We start from the raw sequence: 19239 nt of genomic DNA on the forward strand, positions 1-19239 counted from the left end.
CTTACAACATGCTTCCAAGTCTATTTTGCGTTAATTTAGCGTGAACTTTGTGGATCCGCCACTATATTATAGCCAATCAAAATGTAAACGCCATTAATTCAAAACATTTAGAGGATAATTTTTATAGTGTCTACTTATAATTTTAAGTCGATGGTTCGAATCACTTTGAATTCAAAGAGTTTGTCTCATGTCTAAATGTGAAAGTCTGGTAAGAATAACCAAAATGAGACGATTAGCCTCAAACAAATTGCTATTTTTTGTTTTTTGTGAGTTTTATTTTCACTAACCTTGTTAGTGTTCTCCCAAAACCCTTCCTGAAAATGTTAATATTTACCAACATTAATTTCAATTAAAAAAGTTATTTTTGTAATGTCATCTTTAATTGTAAAATTCAAAATAATTGAACTTTTGAAACGTGACCTTTGTTTATTAAAAATGTATTAATATGTGTACAAATTTTTATTTGCTGAGTTGTAAAATGATGAAAATACATATGAAAAAGTACTGCCACCTCCCTTTCTTCAACCCGATTTCCGCGTCCGTGTTTAACACGGCGCACTCATTGATCAAAAGTTTGTCTATTTGCTCACTGTTCAAGGGTAGCGAAGAAGAGAAAGAAGAAATGTGGCATTTTTTTCTTCGCTTAAACATAAGAGTGATATTGATAACAGAATCAGATGTTTAAATGTTTATAGGGTGGTTCGCGGCTGCCATCTTGGCACGGTATTTCTGGACCTGTAGTGCAGCCACAACCGAAAAGCATTGGCATTGTCCATAAGTACGAATGGAAGGGCAGTCAAGGAAGGGAAGAATAGAGTGGGAAAGAAAGGGGTCGGTCCCTCTTTTTTCACTCTCCTGAAAGGAAGGAAGAAGAGGAAGATGAGAATGAGTGATTCCGCATTCAGCAATTTTTGATCGATTTACAGGAACGAATATAATGCTATAACCTTTTGTTCCGAGAAGGTTAGTGTAATTTAAGTTTTAGACTAGGTTTTAGAAAAATTTAACTGTTCACGTAATGCTTGCTTTAATAATTAATTTATATTGTTGAACCATCAACCCATTTATGTATGTATTAAAATAGCATACAATTTCCTTCAGTTGTTCCACTATATATGAATGTGTACCATTTACAAACGATTCGGAAATTTTGCCGAATTGCAACGGCGATTCGGCAAAATGTCGATTCGGCAAGTGTCAATTCAGCCCATTTTTGGCCGAATCGACGAGCACCCAAAGAGGAAACGTGGGTCCACTTTTTTATACGCTCTCCTCCCTCCCATTCGTCCCATTCTCCGTCTTTTCCCCCTTCGTCCCTAAAAAAACGTAAACAACACTTTTAAATCATTTTTAAAAAATAAATGGGAATTCAAAAAAATAAATTAAATACATAAAAAAATTCCCTGTTCAATTCCCTATTTCACTTTTGCAACAGAGATTTACCATTTTAAACTAGAGTAAAACGACAGACTAAAATCAATGGACCTTCAAAAACCAATAAGAACTCCACATCATCCAAAGTGAATGTTCACCTAATATGGGCACCGCGCGAGGTTACCATGGCTGGGGTACCCGTGATTGGTTTGCTCTATTATTTCGGCAATAGGTGCTAACGTCTGGGACTTAATTGGTTCTATTAACATGGCCAACTATTCTTTTGGACACCATTCGGTGTCGTTATTTCCGAGTGGCAGTAGTTCGGCCTTTCCTGTTTCGTGAGATAAAGGTTCCTTCAGAAATGCTGGCCCGCTTAACCATTGAGATGAAGACTCTAGATTGGAAGGGAAAATTCCTCTCGTGCAGTCGTCGGCGGGATTTGTTTATCCGGATATGAATCTCCATTTTTCCAGTTCCGAATGCCGGAGAATTTCACCAACGTGGTCAGAGACAACGCTGGAATAATTGCAATGAAAGAAATAAATCCATCGCAGAACTATTTCTGAGTCCGTCCAGAAATAGTATTCCTTTATAGACAGTCTCAATTCGCTTTTGATCATTTTCGCTAGTCGAACGGCCGTGACTGCGCCTTGGAACTCGAGGTGGGGGATAGATAGTACCTTTGAAGGGGACAGTCAACCTTTAGCTACAAGGTAGCTGAACTTTTCCTTGGCGATGGTTCGGAGATATGCTACTGCTCAAAATTCGTCGGTCAGATAATTATGTGCAATTCCAACTGACTGTCTTCAATGGGGAAATCTTCCGTTCTGAAACATCGTGGGATAGAGATTTTCTCTAAAAATGATAGTTCTTTAGCCCAGGAGTTCCATTTGAGCAGGATTGCGTCTGACAGCGTTTCTTCCCACTCTAATGGATCAAAACGAGAGCTTGATTTTCGTGCCGGTGCGCGCTGTTGAGTTGTTCGCCATGTCGCTTGAAACAGTTACTTTGCTTGTGTGATAACGGGTAGAAGGATGCCTAATGGATCAAAAGTAGGGGACATTGCAGACAGCATTCGACGCTTTGATGTGACCACTTCCATTGGCCAGATCCGGATTCAGTAGCAATCGATGTCACACACCCATACAAGGCCGAGAAAGTATTAAATCGGTAATTTGTCGAAATCTAAATTGCCGACGAAATTTTTTCTAAGGCTGGAAATTTCATATTGCTGTTTACCGTGTATTGCAGGACCCCAAATGTGGAGATGGATGAGGAGACGGCCCCCAAAACTTGCGTAGTCATCTGTAATGTTCGAAGCGGTTCGCCACTGCCTGGATTGCACCATACGAAACGTAAAGCGGATTGATCTTTGGGAGTGACTCCAACCTTATGGTACATACCCTTTATATCTGCGGAAACGGTGAATAAATGCTGTCGCGATTGAAGCAGCACACCCGTTAGGCTTGATAGTAATACGGGTCACGTAGAAGAAAGTCGTTGCTGAGGCAGATGTTCTTGAATTTAGCGGAACAGTAAAAAACCACACGGATCTTATTTGGTTTATTCGGATTGATGCCAAATTGGTGTGGGAGGTACCAGACTTTTCCGAAAGGGAGTTGTAGCTGATCGTACGGGACTTCTATGGCGTAGCCGTTCGCGAGATTGCCTTCAATGGTTTCATGATAACGAATGGCGTTGACTTTATTTTCTTGGGACAATAAGCGACTCTTGACAGCATAGACGCGCGACACTACATGTGCGTGGTTGTTTGGCATGTTCGGGATTGGTGATTTGAAAAAAAAATCGAACTGTTATTAGTGAAGTCAAGATAATTTTTAACCGAGAACGAATTGCATTGCACGTGGACTTTGTTCTTTGTATTAATTCATATCTGTATTAATATCCCCCCTCACAAATATTAATGTTTACTATTTTTAAAAAAATCCGATATAAAAAGGAAAAATTAGAAAAAGTAGTATAATTGAATGAATTTACAAAATTTTAATTTTTTTTTACAACCAAGAAATGTTCCTTACTTTTTATTAATCATGTTGCCAAATTTGAATATGATTGCATGAACCATGTTCTTGCAAAAAAAATAATCTGGAGGGACTATGCTTAAAATTTCGTCAAGTCACGGAGACCTGTTAAAAGGGACCTTATGGCGAACAGTCCCTCCGTGAATTCATTGTTTCTAGTAATGTATTTTTCCTAAAATTTTTCTACTTTTCTACAAAAATTGTTAAGATAACAATGTATCCGACTGTTAAAATTCGTTTGCCATTTTGTTTTATACATATTTAAATGATTAAGTTTTTTGGGTTTTTGATTTCGCGGAAATCATCGCTTACGGTTCTAAAAATTAACAAATAGATAGATTTTGTTCAAAATTGTTCGCTAAGTCGATTGGTGAACACCGCAATCGCTTAACTATTGTCATTTTGGAGAAACTAGGAAAAAACTGTGGGGGGTAGCCAAAATTTGAACTTATTTTCGGATTTTGTGCAGCTTTTTTCTCGTCAACTGCTGCACCAAACAAAATCTAATTGTTTTAAAATAATGGGATAGCCCATCTCTTTAAATAATTTTCATGTTTTTTCGATACTCGGTTTAGAAGCCGAGTTATTAATAATTGAAATTTTTGAAAAATTCCCCCAAATTTATTCGTTTTTTCGCCATACAGGCCTTCACCCCATAAGCCACCTAGCGCTGGCGATAATAACAAAATTTCCCCCTCTTTGCCTTTAGGGATTAACAGCTTCAAGATGATGGACAAATCAAAATGTATGATGTGATGTAATCAAGGGGTCCGGCAGTGCAGAGGGGAATGGTGGCAATGAGTAAAAATCAAAAATTTTTCGTGTCTGAATTAAAACTTGCTATCCCCGCCACGCGTTAAACGTCGAAATCCGGTTTTTTTCCCTGTTTTTTGACGCGCTTAGTACTTTATTTTTTTTTTAAGCTTCGTCACTTAAACAGCTTGTTAAGGACGTAAAGATTAACATTTGAGCCAAAAATTATCCCATTATGTATTGATTTACTATCCCCGCCATGCATCGAACTTTTGCTATGCGCTGTAGCTGGTAAACCAAAAAATTTGTTTTTTGGCCGAAATACGTATATAACATAAGGAACTTAACAGTAATGTTAAAATAATAGACACAATAGATGCTCACGTTTAAAATATATTAAAATTCCATTTCTGAAGGTCGCTTGCTAACATTTAGTTTTTTTGTGTTTTCCCTTTCGTTTAAGCAAACGCGATATTATTGCGATACGAAAATTAACAATAAATTTCAATATTTTTAAGATATCTTTTAAATGAGCTTTAATTGTATCTATTATTTTAACATTACTTAGCAGATGAAAGTTCCTTATGTTATCTATTTCGGCCAGAAAACCCATTTTTAGATTAACCAGCTACAGCGCATATCGAGCGCATAGCAAAAGTTTGATGCATGGCAATACATAATGGGATAATTTTTGGCTCAAATGTTAATCTTTACGTCCTTAACAAGCTGTTTAAGTGACGAAGCTGAAAAAAAAATTAAGTACTAAAAGCGTCAAAAAACAGTGAAAAAAACGGATTTCGAAGTATGCGTGTTGTGGATAGCAAATTTCAATTCAGACACGAAAAAATTTGGATTTTTACTCATTGCTACCATCCTAACCCTAATCCCAAGTTACATGCCAAATTTCAAAAAAGTTGTGGAAATGAAACAGACTATTGCAGACTAAAAATACAATTAATTTCTTTATTCTTTAGGAGGAAGAAAAAATTCGAAAATGAAAGATAAGAACGTATTTGAACTACTTCGCAAATTGAGATAGACGGCAAGTAATAATTGGCTCTCGAATATATAAAATCCATATCACATGTAGGCTGCCCATCCGATATACCTAGAAGACGCAGAAATGATGATGCGATAATTTAACAGTATGCATATAATAACATTTTAAAAACTGTGCACAGCTTACATTTGGCATAAATTGTCCACACTGGTAGCTTCCGCAATCAGCTGATTTACTTGTCCTTCAACAGAGAAACGGTATTTCAATTTATTCTTGGAATTTGGTTGTAGTAAATAACCTTGTAATCTCATTTTAATGTTCTCGACGTGTTCCATGGCCTGAAATAAGAAAATCTATTAAATATAATGCAACAGGTGATGAGAACATAAAGCATTTTAGACCTGTTCGTTTTTTATCTCAGGAAGATCAGAACGACCTTTGTTCACTGTTTTCTTTGACCATTCTACAAGTGGATCATGAACAAACGGCTTCAGCACACTAAGGAGAGTGTCAATCTCTTGTCTTAGTACACGTAGCGTCACTTCGCAGCACTTCCTGAATGACCCTTCAATTCCAGTAGCTCCCATGGCTTCTATCATATTATGAGTAAGACGGAAAGGAACTTGCTCGGGCCATTCAAATGAAAGACCTGAGTTAAAGAAGTAAAAAAAAAATAAAATAAAAATATTATGCCGAGGTGAGAGAAAATCAATCTTGAAAACAACCTTTGTTAAATAAGCAACTAAAATCCACGTGGACTGCATCGCCACAAACTGCATCAAAAAGAATGTTTTCACCGTGTCGGTCACCTAAACCAACGATAAATCCCACCATGGACATGACTGCCGTAGTTCGAACATAACTCAGCCTGGCAGAAAACCAATCTTGTGGATCTGGAAACGTACTCAGGAACCATTCGCTAAACACGGGAGGATACCGTGGCAGGATTTCTGAAAGAACGAAATAGAATTCTAAGACTCAGAGTAAGTTTAAGACAACAACAAATGACAAACCTTTCTCAAACAGTTCTCTCTTCCGAACAATTGTATCTCGAACATGAGGTGTTCTCTTTCTTAACTCAGTATTGCTCATCAGACAACCCCTTTCCTTGTAAATCCGGTTGATAGCAAATCTTAAACCAATCAGATTTGGAATCCATTCAATGAGACCACAATCTTCATTTAAAGGAATTACTCCGTAAGTCCGGATATGCAAATTGCGCTTGCGTGAATCGGGATCTCGTACCAAGTACCGATTTATTAGTTGGTTGAATTCCATTAATCTGCATTATGGTAACTTGTTAAAAAAAAATATATATACAAAATACAGAACAAACAAATTTACCTAAAATCTTTCCGTAAATCGTCCTGTGGTTTACAGAGGAAAACGTATAATTTCCCATCGGATCCACGGATGGATATTTTCTTCGGCTTTTGTAACGAGTGCATCACCTCGACAGTATCTTCCACACCAACAATGTAGACAGGATCTCTAGGAAAAGGATTGTGTTCCAGGTTTTCTCCAGGGGTTGTGGGCAATGTTACCGTCATCATCCACTGCAACGGAACCATGATTTTACTGAATTGTGGTTGACTGAGTAGTTTAGGAAGAGATCTGAATGCTTTTTCCACAGACAAAACCATGATGCCGTCCTCGACAGGTTTGTTGGCCAATTCGACGAGTCTATCAGCCAGATTGGTAGCATCTGCGAAGAAGCTCCTTAAACTGGTTTGGCTAGAAGCCACTACATCAATGATCTCTCGGCAACGCTTGGCCCTGATACTGTACGATGATTTTAACACCGAAATCATCATCCACATACATTGCTGCGTGTGAGCTACAAGTGTTTTAGCGATTATTCGCTTCAGGAGAGCAGCCACCTCTAGATGCGGATGACAAATTCGTGAAATCAACTGGGGAAATGCCGTTAAGAATTTGTAAGCAGGGATCTTCTCTTGTGCACTGTCAATAGCCTTTGTTACGTCGGTCATCTTAGCCTTGGAGTTGCCGATCTTGAAGACTTTGGGATTCTCAGCTTCCATGGTTCCTAATTCCATCCAAAGGGAAAGCATTCGTGGCATCGCCTGATAGATGAATTGGCTTCCGTATATCATTGAGCGACCCAAATTGGTGATAATGTAACGCGCCATATCAAGATGTTGTTCTTTGTTTCCGTCATAACTTGTGTAGAGAACATCGTAATAACCAGCCAACCGGAAAAAACCTTCTTCCCACGTTCTGCTTATTTCCGTCACTTCCTTGTAGTACTTGATAACGGTGTTCATGTCTGCATGGCTAGTCTCTTCATAGTAACGAGCAAGTAAAAGTTTGGCTTTCAAGCACTCAAGAATGTCGGTGGTCAATTTATTAGGTTGGAGTTTAGCAGCTTCCATCTGCAATGCCTGCAAGTCGGGGAAACGTTTTTCAATTCCTCGTTTCAGTACGGTGATGGCCTGGTCCTGTTCGCCTTTAGCCCAATGCAGCTTGGCTTGTTCCATGTAGATGGCCAAGGGTGGGCAAGGGCTTGTTATAGCAACCAGTTGCAAGATGTGTGCTCGTTGGAAATGAGCGGCCTTTCGAGCCAAACGAGCACTCACCAGCCAACTTTTCCCGATTTCGGCTTCGATTTCTTCCATCAATTGAGGTTGTTTAGCCTCCACTTGCTGACCTATAAGCTTTAAAACAACTCGGCGAACGTTCAGAACAGGTTCCGTATAACGCACTGACGCTTGAACTCCATCCAGTCGCTGATTCCAATTAGTCAAGAGTTCGCTAAAACGTACTCGAAATGCGTTTTCTTTTGAAATCAACGAAGGATCGAGTAATGACACTGCGGATTCCATTTCGGATAAGATGTGGAGATTAACAAAGTTTTCGTAGGCCCTTGGGTACGAGTTACGTTCTAGGTTGACGGCACTAATCACTCGCATCTGCTTCAACCGCACTGATCGTAGACAATTTTCCATTTTTTTAAGATCGTTCGTCTTTGTTGCCAAAAGAGCTTGACCAATTCCAACGCCCCAACCGACGGAGGCGGCAGTATTGTTCGATGTTAAATCGTAAGGCTTGACAACGTCTTCCAGCATATCCCACTGCCCCAAACGCCAGCAACACTCTGAACGGTAATCATCCAAATTTCGGCGCCAGTCGGGACAATTCTGCAACAATCCATTGGCCATAGTCAATGCTCCTTGGGGGAGATCCAAATTTAATAAGCATCGCAGCATTCCCTGTACGAAATTAGGAAAGACAAATAAAAATTGGTAAATTACCCGAGGGATCGTTCTACGATCCTGAAGGGTAATTGAAATTGTATAAGAAATAAATGTAGACGACGACCCTAAGGGTGTAGACCTACATTTATTCAGCTTTTTAAAGAACAAAAAGAGGGGGGTGTGCTGCCCTTTCCTCTTACCTGCACACGCCCTTTGCCATTCAGACTTATAGCTACAGATCCGTGTACAGGGTTTTAACCAAACACAATTACATGTTATCAAACATAATCAGAGAGAATTTCACACATAACTTCCAAATAACAGTTTGAGGGGGATACGAGAAAAAACCTGAGGACTTCAGGGTAAAAAAACTCTATCCCAAGGTAACATATCATGAAACACAGAAACATGAACATAATGGTTGCAGCAAAAAATAGTGCGCTTCTTCTTCTGGACAGCTCTGCCAACTGCCGTAACTTGAACACGTAATGGGGCCTTCTTACTTTCTCGCCAGTCTAGTTATTCTTGCTTCTAGAATAACCTCCAGCTTTCCGGCCACGAAAGGTTTGATTTCTACGCGTTTTTTCCAAAATTGAATGAATCATAATTAAATAAATGATGACACAGGGTGGGTATGGGTGGGAGACAGACCCTTAGGGTCGTCGTCTACATTTATTTCTTATACAATTTCAATTACCCTTCAGGATCGTAGAACGATCCCTCGGGTAATTTACCAATTGTACTGCGAAATGCATTTCGCCTAGACCCTAAGGGTGATTTTAAAGCCCAATGATGAATTTTTAATTTTGAACAAACATCGTTTGTGTCGACGCTCGATTGTAAAATCGATTGAACGTCGTTTCTTTTGACCAACTTCCGGCTCGCAAGATTGCCTCCACCGGTACGCCGTCACTGACCGCTTTCGAAGCGGCCGCTCCTCTTGTGGAATGCGCCCCAAAACACCGAGTGTTTATGCCGGCCTTTTGCAAGAACGATTTAATCCAGCGACTCACTGTACTGGCTGAGACCGGCCTATGGGGCGCGATGAGTGCAACAAATAGTTTTCCTTCGTCTGTCTCGCGTCTAAACTGATTCGTACGTTCCACAAATTCTTTAAGCGCCAAGACTGGACATAAAATCGGATCCGGATCATTTAATATTGAAAAGGACTGCAGCGGACCGTTCCGCTGTGCTTTCCGTAACCTATCTAATGAGAATACTACCCCTCTTTCTGAGAAGACGACGGATCGGTAACCAATTGCCGCTATCTCCGACGCTCGCATTAAGGTAGCTAACGCTATCATGGTGACCAATTTACTAGCTAAGACGCTCAGGGTAAGGTGTCGGTTTTCGCCCAACGAATTAATAAATTCTACAACTTGACTCGGGTCCCACATGTCGTTGTACTTGGGCTTGGGGGGATTCTTGTGATAGCAGCCTTTCATTAATCGGACGACAAGCGGATGCGCGCCTATCTGAACGCCTTCGATGGACCCCAGGGTCCTGGACAACATAGACCGGTGAATGTTGATTGCGCTATACGACTTGCCCGAGGCCAGCAAGTCGGTGAGGAACTGCAAAACCTCGGTTAAATCCGCCGACAAGGGATCCGTATCCCTTCGCACACACCAATGTGTCCAGTTCCGCCATGCGGAATCGTAAGTTGCGAGGGTGGTCGGTCGATTTCCGGCCACAAGAAGGTCGACCACGTTCGACGAAAAGCCTCTGTCACGCAACTGTCGCCGGACAGTCTCCAAACGGCCAAGTGAAGTGCGCTGGATGCTAATAACGGGTGCGGCTCGTTCAGTGCCGATGTCAGGAGGTCCGGCTCCTGCTGAAGAAGAAATACTACGTCGCACGCTAGCTCGAGTAGCACCGGGAACCAGGCCTGACCTGTCCATACGGGGCAAACGAAAACTACGTCAGCTTTCTCTCTTCTAATTTTTTCCAAACATTGAAAAATTAGCGCAAAAGGGGGAAAAAGATACCCCGAAAGGCCCTTCCAGTTAACTGAAAAGGCATTTGTGTTCAACGCTTGCGGTTGCGGCCGCCACGAAAAGAAAGAGGGGAGCTGCGCGTTCCAATGGGACGCAAAAAGGTCAACTTTTGATGGCCAGATCTTTTGAACGCGAGAAAAAACGGATGGATTTAATTTCCAATCGCTTGCATCCGGTCCGGCGCGAGACTCTTCGTCAGCAATTACATTCAGCTTGCCGCTCAAATGAACCGCTTCGATTGCAATATTCCGGCTCTCACACCAAGCTGTCAGAGTGGTTGATAATTGCGTCAACGCTTTGGACCTGGTACCCCCGCCGTGATTAATATAAGCCACTGCCGTGACGTTGTCTAAATAAATTTTTATCGCTATACTTTCCGATACCGCCGCGAATGATTGAATCGCGTATAACGCGCCTAACATCTCTAGTTCATTAATGTGCCTCTTGGTATCTTCCAAAGTCCATGAGCCCCTCGTCCTCACATTATTACAATACGCTCCCCAGCCTGTTAGAGAAGCGTCGGAGAAAATCTCCAGATCTGGCACGCTAGGAAAGAACAACTTTTCCCTTTTTAAGCCTAGATTGTTGGACCACCATTCTAAGTCGTCCCTGGTTTCCGCCGATAGCACGCATTCCGACTTCAAATTAAATCCCACTTTTCTAGCTTGCTTAATATAGAATGCCTGCATCCTCCTGAAATGAGACTGCGCAAAAGGTATCGTAGGTATGGCCCAAGTAAAGTTGCCCATTATCGACGCAATCTCTCGCAATGAAATTCTGCTCCTGGCAAGGGCCGCATCGCATTTGGCCTTAACGGTTGCAGCCTTGTCCGACGGCAGCGAAAAGGAAAGTTTTACCGAATTAATAACCAAGCCCAGATACTCTATTACTTGCGACGGTTCTACAATTGACTTCTCCCAATTGATCAAGAAACCCAGATTTTGTAATAATTCAACCACTTTATTTACATCGGCTTTGGTGCTATCTTTTGATGTATTAACTATTAATATATCATCCAGATACACGATGAGACGCATGCCCTGCCTTCTCAGAAAAGCCGCCACTACTTTTAGAATTTTCGTAAAATACCGCGGGGCCGGAGCTAAACCAAAAGCCAGACAAGTAAATTGAAAAATACGCCCCTTCCAGGTGAAACGCAAATATTTCTGGTGGGAGGGGTGCACAGGGACCGTAAGATAAGCATCTTTTAAATCCAACTTTGCTAGCCAGTCCCCTTCTCTCAAAATGAAGCGTGCGGAATCAAGATTTTCCATCTTAAAGTGTTCATACCGGATGAATACATTAAGTGGTTTAAGATTTACAATCGGGCGAAAACCGCCCGATTTTTTTGGAATAACAAATAGAGAACAGACAAACCCATCCTCCCCGCTATTCGAAATTTCTACAATGGCTTTCTTCTCAAGTAAATCTTTTACTTCCTGGTCGCAAACGCTTGCCATCTCTTTCGACATTGTTATCGGACGCGGAAGTTTAGTTTGATTCGGGGTTTCTACAAAATCTAGCTTAACCCCGTTTGACACGCTGTCTAGGACCCAACGATCGTCCGTAACAGTCTCCCACATTTTAGCAAAATGTAAAATACGCCCGCCCACATTTTCACACACAACAGTATTGCGTAAAATTTGAATGGGATCAGAAGGAGGGACGAAAACATACCTTTCACCTCCTCGAGTCCAAGCAGTTGCACCCGGCGGTCGTCCTCTTCCGACCCCACCACTCTGCCTCCCTTCAACGGGAAATTGGGCCGCTGCTTCTCTCCTTGGGCGCAACACCCGTTGAGATGGGCCTGGGTTCACTGCTACCTTTCTTCCACCTGCCTTAGCCCTCGCTCGAGCCGCCGATGAGCTTGCCAGTGTGGCGTCTTGAGACGCCTCCTTGAGCATCGTCTCTAAGAATTTGTCCGTGAAAAGGAGCTCAGTTGCCTCCTTTCCCGGTGCGAAAGCGTCAGGGTTTGACAATATGAAGTCATATGTCGGTTCCACCAATGTCACAACCGCTCGCCTTCTTCTTTGGGTGATGTGGTAGTACGCTCTACCCCACTGTTGTAAAACGGCCCGCACCGTATTCTTGGCTTGCGTCACCGTTTCTCCCTCTCCAAGAGCACACACTTTAGCGTATAAATCAAACAGAGGTGGGGCAACGTCCATTATTTTAAGCTGAGTCTGTATAAGCGCTTCCTCCGAAGCATTAACCCCTTTCAATCGATCTTTGTCTTTAGCATGCCTCAACATAAAGCCGTCGAGCTTAGGCGGTTTAATCGAGAAAGTCGGGTCCTCAAACTCGAGCTCAAATTTTTTTGAGATTGCTTTTGAATCGTCGGTTGACAGGCCAGTCGTTAGCCAAACCCTAATCTCGTCTGAAATCGCTGTTGGGATGAACGCCGTCACTTCCCCTGATTCACTGGCTGCTTTGGATGAGCCTGCCGTGGCTGCCGCGGCTGCCGCGCGCGTTGGTTTTAGAGCCTTCCCTTTCGACTTAGATCCGGCGGCAGGGGCTTGGGGAGTACGCTCCTTTGGTAGCCATGGACGGTCCACTAGCTTTGGACCCCCCTCGTCTAACTCTTCTTCCTCTTCGTCCTCTACTTCAAGATACTCGCCATCTTCTTCGTCTTCCTCCTGTCTGCTCTCCCGCTTCTCTCTTTCTTCCAAGTCTCTTAGCTTGCTAAAACGAACGTAGGCTTCTTCTTCGATCCTATCATCTAACGGAAACTCGGCGCCATTCCCCCGTTCCTTCGCACGCCCCCTTGGTCGATCCCCCACATCATTTTGATAAAACCGGTCTCCGTGAAAAAACTGATCACGCGGAGGAACGTCAAAAGCCGGTGGTGGAATCACGGGTGGAATATTAAACAATGGCGGTTGAGCGTCAAAGGAGGGAGCCCACTCTCGATAGTTTCGAAGAGGAGACCTTTCTCTATCTGGATAATCAAAGTGAACAAAACGGTCGCGTGGCTGACCATTCCAATCACGAGAACGATTTGCCCAATCTCTAGCTTCTTGTTCAGTACGAAAACCTACGGCCCGTGGGTCCATTCTCTGGTGCCTATGCCAACCATAAAAATCACTAGGGCCTGCCATTCTGAAATTCTGACTGCACTGTACGCGAGCTGAAATAAGTCTGAATGGCAAAGGGCGTGTGCAGGTAAGAGGAAAGGGCAGCACACCCCCCTCTTTTTGTTCTTTAAAAAGCTGAATAAATGTAGGTCTACACCCTTAGGGTCTAGGCGAAATGCATTTCGCAGTACAATTGCATATGTCCATGTTGGCAAGAAAAATGAATATGAAACAAACCTGATAAAATTCTAAAGAGCAATCTTCTCTCTGACTGATACGTTCATAGCAAGAAAACGCATCTTGTAAACGGCCGGTTGCTTCATAAGCGGTAATGTTTTCTTCAAGGCTGGGTTCTTGATCTCGGATAGCACAAACTCCTGCAACTCCGTCTGGTTCGTCCATGGCAACGTACAGTTTTTGAAGGAATCCCAACTGATCCCGCAATTGAATAGGATTGGCTTTTAAGTGCGCCTCCAAATGAAGAATGGCACGAGGGTAGGCTTGGCATTGATGAGCTGCACGGGCGAGTAAATCATTCGGGATGCTATCTACGAGTTCCTGAACTGCTCTGTATTCTTTATCAAGTGTAAGAGAACGATCCTTTTTGGAAGAACGATAACTATTCAGCTTCTGTTTCAACCATTTCTTTAAATGATCCAGCAAATAAAAGATGCTTTGCATGCTGGATTGATGGAGATTGGCATCGGCGAAATCTTTAGGACCTGATCCTTGACTAGATAAATCCGTTGCGCTGGCACTAGACGAATACCGTTTCATCATTCTCCGAGGGCTTCTTTGTAATCCACGATCTGTCAACACAGCCATAATTTCTTCGTGAATACGGGCGCTTTCCTCTCCCGGACTGCTCCATAGTGCAGTAATGACGACGTACGGCAAAAGATAACGATTGATGTTCATGTCCCGGCGTAGAGTCGGCAAGCAGGCACTGAAAATTTGCTGTGCAAGAGTGTGGGTTACTTTTCTAACCAACTCGACTGTCCAATTGTACAGCCAATTTCCGTAGCTTTTCCCAATCGCAGATCGATAAACAGGGAACGGAGCTGGGACGGATTCCGACGAAGGTTTCAAAGCATAACGCGAATTTGTCAAAGGAGAAAATGCCACTCGGAGTTGTTCAGGGAGTCGATTCCACAGTGGGGTTTCAAAAAGTTTCGACGAATCATCCTCAGAATTGTAGATCTTCAAGATTTGCTGAATAGTGAAGGAGAGAATGGATAGCGTCTGTGAGTTACGTGGCGCTAAGAATGAACGAGCCAGTAAAAAAAGAAGATGAAAGGTGAAATCATCGTCGATGAGGGTCACGGTGTAACTGGTAGAATCGCCATGATGTTGGTCACTGAAAGTTAATCGCCCCGGATCAACAGCTCCCAAGTAACCGAAACATTTGCCATACAGCAACAGCAATTCATCTTCTCGAACTGAGCAGCCTTTCAAAAGTGCGGAAATGAGACGCGTCAAGACGGCCTCTGAAGTGTCGTTAGTGCCCATAATGAGCTGTTGGATTTTGTCAAAATTCTTCTGAACAATCGACTTCAAATGCGTCAGTGACTGCATCCGGACGTCAAAATCTTCATGTGATATGTTGCGCATCAGTAAAGACAGCTGTTCTGGAATACTGCTGTTAGTGATGCAAGTCTTTTTCAATGAATAGACAATATCTTCGAGGCCTAATAGAAGAATAAAGAAATTAACAAACAAACAATAAAAACAGAATATCGGAAATTATTATTATACCCGGAAGTTCAGGAAGAAAATGAAGATCTTTGAGGTGTTCTTTCAGAGTTTCTGCATTTTCTACGACGATGTAGTAGAGGATTGCACGGATCTGTTCCGCACATGATGAATGGAGAGGAAGGACACTGACTGCGATTTGACTCACTAATGGTCCCAACTCTTGAACGCCAAGTATCCTCACAAAAGCGTCCCACGCCGAAGCGTTCAACTGAGGAAACGGTTCGTCGGTCAATTGTAAAGCTGTTCTCAACGTAGCCAACACTTTTAGACGGACAGCAATTATATTTTCGGCTCCCATTACATGGAGTAAATCGGAGAGAGAGGACAAGGCTTCTATCTTGATCTTGTCTGAGATGATCTTGGAGAGAAGGACGCTGTCGAAATGAACTAGAATCCCCAAAAAGCGAGGCCGCAGATAGTCACCTATACTTTCCACACTTTTGACTTGGCCACGGATCTTGACGGCGGAACTCGACGTAGCTGAGCCTGTTGATTTATCTTCGTCAGCAAAGATTCTGAGGGCTTTCAAAACACGTTCGCGCTGGGAATGCAACTGGATGAGCAAATCGTTATGAACTGATTGGAAATTTGGTGCTCGCAGTTGTGTCACTTTCTGTCTGGTTGTTCGCTCGAGATAGGACGTAAAAGTACTCTGCTCGTCGGGATCGCAATTGAGCAAAATATAGACGTAAATATCAGAAAAATATTTAACAATCAATTCCGTTTGAGTTTTGTTCATTTGACTGCAAATCTCATCAAAGAACGGACTGAGGGCCTTTGTACGTTCTATAACCAGCCGTGGGATCAAGGTGGGTACCAAAAGAAGGAGCCATTGATGGACATTCGAGATAGTTTGCGATGAGCTCATGAAAATTTCTGGAGCCAAAGAGAGGAAGTTATTCCGCCATTCCAAATCAGGATTGCTCAGCAACGCATCACAAACGATGGTGGCGTGACGCTGAAAGAGCATTTCGGGAGTAGTACTGAGTTTCGAAGCAATATCCTTAACCGTCGATGAAGTCCAGCACGTTACAGGGGATGTATAGGCAGACAGCAACAATATCTTGAAGAGGATGTGAAAGCAGTCTGCCATGACAGTTTCCTTCCAAAACTGTACCAAAATGGTTGCGCACGTTAAGATGGCTCGTTGAAGAGATGGTAAATTTTTTTCAACCGAAATTTGCGCCACTTTGTGCAGTTTCTTGGTGATTGATAAACGAAGGGCTTCGGTTCGAGCAGAATGATAAAGAACCGATCGAAAAAGATCCACGCGGTGGAGTAGCGAAATATCATTTTCATCAAAGACAAACTCGAGGAAGAAGAGCGCCATATCTTCAGGAACGATGCTTACTTTTAATGATGTAGCAAGATTTTCGAGATTGTGAGTGCACCGTAAACTCAGTCCATCTTCTGGATTATTAACAACATTCATCTTGCCTGATAGAGCACAGACAAGGTCTGCTCCATTTTTTGTTAACTCCCTTATCTCTTCTCTAGAACCAGAAGCCAAAATGGTGGTTAAGCATTGTGTTATTGATTCGCGGAACGACTTGCTGTGGCGGACGATCCATGGAAGAGAAGGGATGAGTGCCTCAGCGTCAGCTTGAAGAAACTCGATGTCCAAAATCTTCAAGCCAATGTCAACGGCCCAAGGTTTAAAAAAGGCGACGGGGAATTTCACAAAGCAGCTGGCGAAACTGCTCTGGCGCTTTAGAAAAGAAGACTTGAATTTTCGACTGGCCTGTATCCATTTGGCTTCCAGGTCACATGATTCAGAGACTGCCGAGAGCCAAGGAAGAGACGATAGGGCAAACCACGCTATAGCGACGTTCTTATCGATTCCGACGTAAGTAAGTGGGATACAGCAGACCAAATACTCGCAAATTATATCCATCCAAGCGTCCATATCTTCACTGTTGATTTCATTGGTTAAAAGAATTTCACAAATTTTTCCGTTTAAGTTTTCGAAGTCGGCTTCATCCAAGACCGAGTTCATTTCGCGCCATTTCAGTTTCAGTTTGACTCCAACGATTGCGATCCTAACCAAAGCAATAGCGTCGGTCATCTCAATTGATTGACTTGCCGTTTGTTGATTCAATATTTCTTTCCAGCTATTTTTAATTTGTTCCCATAAAGTAGAAGAAGTCGATGGCGGAAGAAAATCAATTTTTAGTCTCTTAGCAGATGGTGGCTCATCAACTTCCATGGGACAGTCTCCAGGCGTCATCTCACTCTGCAAGATGATAAGTAAGGGTGGAATGGCAACCTACACAGGTAAAGAAATTTAGTAATAAAACATTGCTGTTTAATGAAATTCTGTGGTCAGTTACTTTAGCATGCTTTAGCAGCTTGATCCATAAATCAGGTGTGAATCTACAAAGAGAAATTGTTTCCGGGCATGTAAATTTCTGAAGTGCGCCCAGCATACTTTGTAAAAGATTGGGAAGTAAAGCTAGAATAAATTCAAAATTAATGTTATTGTAAGCATTCAAATATATTGAATATTTTATACAAGGTTGGTGGAATTTTTGATGAAGTAAAATAAAACTGATCAGCCTCAGGTATTGGTGATTAGTTACATTGTTCAAGCCGTAAAGACTAGATAGGCGACTGAGACAGTCAGTTAGCGCGATTTCTATTTCTGTGTAGCTATCTTCACTAATTCCAAGCCACAGTGGATTGCTTTTATCCATTAATAGGTTTACTAGGCGGTATGCGTAGCTTAGAAAAACCTCAAGAACCTGACAGCACGAATAAATGAATAAAATATATTTACCACAATGTTAATAGAAACCATAATAAGAGCCTAAGGATGTGTGAAATATTTACTCTGGCTGGATAATTATGAATCATGATTTTCCCAAGGCAGTCCAGTGTAGCTTTAAATGAACTAACTCCTCCATAATTTAGTTGATCCAATAAAATACAAACAAGTTTGTCACACAATTGATGGTTATATTGCAAAATGCCATCAGCTGACAAAGCAAAAATCTAAAAATATGCAAAAATATTTTGTAGAACACTAACAAAATTGTAATTTACAAAAGATACCTTGGTAATGCTATTTTGCAGAAGGGAGCATTCTAATAATGAATTTAGTTGCAAGCCATCCATCTTTAAAAGGCAATCTGCTGCAAGTGTTACTGGTTCCTTGAGAACGAAGGAGTGTAGCTTGAAGCTTCTATTGCAGACTTCTTCATTGGATTGTTTTGATACAATTCCTACCAATTCCTTCAACAAGTTGGCATATTCATTAACAATAGCAGTAAATTGGGCAGGTTCTTTATCTCTGAATAGATTCAAAATTTTAACATTCAGCTCAATAAATGGATTAAAAGCTTTCATGTATGAATTCCGAGTAAATATAATGGCGAATCTGCCAAGGAACCATTTAGTGTAAGCTGCAAAACAAACAGATGTTAATTTTGAGAGAAACCAGCATAAGACATTAACAGAAATGTAAATCTTACCAAAAGCTAAACTGTGATCGTTTTCATTATTTCCACATCCAAGAAAAACACCTTGATTATTTGGTTCACGGCAGCATCTGTCCATGACAGACATCAACACGACAAAGCTTTTTTCTGAATGATCTAGGTCAGCTAAAATTTTTAAAGCAGGCAAGGCCATCATTTTCCGGTGATCCGAAACTGCACTGAAGTGAGCACTTGTTGAGCTTTCTTCTTGAATTTCCATAGTTGTAGTCTTTTGACTTTGTTCTACTTTTACTGCTAAAGATGTCATTATGTAAACTTGGCAAACAAAGTACTAACGAAACTATGCAAACAAAGTACTAACGAAACGGGGCACCTTGAAGTACCACGACACACACCACGAAACTAACGCAAAACTAAAGCTAACAACAACCATATCACCCGCATCAGCAAATTACGATCACGTGTGAATAGCAGACGGATTCAAAGAAAAAGTCCAGTTTAAGAGGTTTTGGCGCCCATCTTACATTTCAGCGTTGGCGGATTATAAATAAGAAAACAAGGCAGTAGTAAAGAAAATGCAAAAAATGAA

At 41.9% G+C, this 19239-nt stretch overlaps 2 protein-coding genes across 3 annotated transcripts; both read right to left on the reverse strand.

Annotated features, from left to right (window-relative positions):
* Positions 1 to 5121: 5121 nt before the first annotated feature.
* Positions 5122 to 19193, reverse strand: LOC124194126 (serine/threonine-protein kinase ATR-like). Of its 2 annotated transcripts, XM_046588185.1 has the most exons (14): positions 18684 to 19193; positions 18265 to 18614; positions 18043 to 18204; positions 17726 to 17954; positions 17544 to 17665; positions 15214 to 17479; positions 13696 to 15146; positions 6517 to 8402; positions 6186 to 6454; positions 5898 to 6122; positions 5574 to 5821; positions 5471 to 5510; positions 5359 to 5413; positions 5122 to 5280 (listed from the first exon to the last, which is right to left on the reverse strand). In XM_046588185.1, the coding sequence occupies exons 1-14, from the start codon at positions 18955 to 18957 to the stop codon at positions 5253 to 5255; spliced, it is 7605 nt and encodes a 2534-aa protein (XP_046444141.1). In that variant the 5' UTR covers positions 18958 to 19193; the 3' UTR covers positions 5122 to 5252. The 2 variants fall into 2 exon arrangements, with proteins under 2 accessions (XP_046444141.1, XP_046444140.1); XM_046588184.1 differs by having other exon boundaries at positions 5359 to 5510.
* LOC124194128 lies at positions 8436 to 13651 on the reverse strand. The gene is made up of 2 exons (XM_046588187.1): positions 12062 to 13651; positions 8436 to 8960 (listed from the first exon to the last, which is right to left on the reverse strand). The coding sequence occupies exons 1-2, from the start codon at positions 13480 to 13482 to the stop codon at positions 8903 to 8905; spliced, it is 1479 nt and encodes a 492-aa protein (XP_046444143.1). The 5' UTR covers positions 13483 to 13651; the 3' UTR covers positions 8436 to 8902.
* Positions 19194 to 19239: the final 46 nt, after the last annotated feature.

Source organism: Daphnia pulex, chromosome 5 (assembly GCF_021134715.1).
Source record: "Daphnia pulex isolate KAP4 chromosome 5, ASM2113471v1".
Classification (NCBI taxonomy): domain Eukaryota; kingdom Metazoa; phylum Arthropoda; class Branchiopoda; order Diplostraca; family Daphniidae; genus Daphnia; species Daphnia pulex.

Excerpts from the sequence above, each read along its gene's own strand:
- LOC124194126 (XM_046588184.1), bottom strand. The coding sequence starts at position 18,957 with ATGACATCTTTAGCAGTAAAAGTAGAACAAAGTCAAAAGACTACAACT. Across the intron at positions 15,147-15,213 it reads TTTTCTTCCTGAACTTCCGG|GCCTCGAAGATATTGTCTAT; the intron begins GTATAATAATAA and ends TTCTTCTATTAG. Across the intron at positions 8,403-13,695 it reads GCTCTTTAGAATTTTATCAG|GGAATGCTGCGATGCTTATT; the intron begins GTTTGTTTCATA and ends AATTTCGTACAG.
- LOC124194128 (XM_046588187.1), bottom strand. The coding sequence starts at position 13,482 with ATGGCAGGCCCTAGTGATTTTTATGGTTGGCATAGGCACCAGAGAATG. Across the intron at positions 8,961-12,061 it reads TGGACTCGAGGAGGTGAAAG|AAATCAAACCTTTCGTGGCC; the intron begins GTATGTTTTCGT and ends AAAAACGCGTAG.